Source organism: Octodon degus, unplaced genomic scaffold (genome assembly GCF_000260255.1).
Source record: "Octodon degus isolate 3935 unplaced genomic scaffold, OctDeg1.0 scaffold04740, whole genome shotgun sequence".
Taxonomy (NCBI): Eukaryota; Metazoa; Chordata; class Mammalia; order Rodentia; family Octodontidae; genus Octodon; species Octodon degus.
Window position 1 is genome coordinate 1,872 of NW_004529316.1, and position 699 is coordinate 2,570.

The 699-nt window shown below is 52.2% G+C and overlaps 1 protein-coding gene across 1 annotated transcript in view; it reads left to right on the forward strand.

Moving 5' to 3' along the window:
- The window catches only part of Exosc5 (exosome component 5), a gene marked incomplete at both ends in the record, with an annotated part of 2,025 nt that extends 1,866 nt beyond the window's left edge, over positions 1–159 (forward strand). The window contains one exon of the mRNA XM_004648837.2: positions 1–159. This exon is cut by the window's left edge and continues 9 nt beyond it. Within this exon, the coding sequence (XP_004648894.2) occupies positions 1–159 (159 nt within the window).
- Positions 160–699: the final 540 nt, after the last annotated feature.

A 699-nucleotide genomic window follows, 5' to 3' on the forward strand; every position in this document is an offset into this window, starting at 1 on the left:
CTGCTGGCCTGCTGCCTGAATGCTGCCTGCATGGCATTGGTGGATGCAGGCGTGCCCATGCGGGCGCTCTTCTGTGGAGTCACCTGTGCCTTGGACTCTGACGGGACCCTAGTGCTGGACCCCACAGTCAAGCAAGAAAAGGTAGGTATGAAGTCCAGGGTGGCAGAAAGGCTGAGGCCAGATGGCTCTCCCTGTCTTCCTCCAGGCCTCCTTTCTTTGCTTGTCTTCTGGCTCATGCAGCTCAGCCCCAGTGGGTGGGCAGTCCTCTACTTAGCAGAGTTCATTCAAGTGTAAGCATTAGAACTCCCCAACACAGACTTGCGCAAGCCAAAGGAGGAGTGTGTTAGATCTCATTTCCATACTCAGAAAGAGCAGAGGTCTAGCTAGATCAGGACTTTAAACACCATTTTCTTTCTTTTCTTTTGGATATTTTAGGGAAGGGTCTGCAGGGTGTTCAGGGTCTCACTACTAGATCAGACTCATGGTGATCCACCTGTTTACAGCCTCCCTAGAGCTGGGATTACAGGCATGCACCACCACACCCAGTCTCAATAGCTGTCTCAGTGCGCCCTGGGGGTAGGGCCAGCACAGGTAGGCCCTGGGATTGAACCCCCAGCCCCTGCACCTGCTTGCAGGTGTTTTAATCCCCAGAGCTATTTGGCCAGCCCTTTTGCTTTCTTTCTTTTTTTTTTTTTTTTT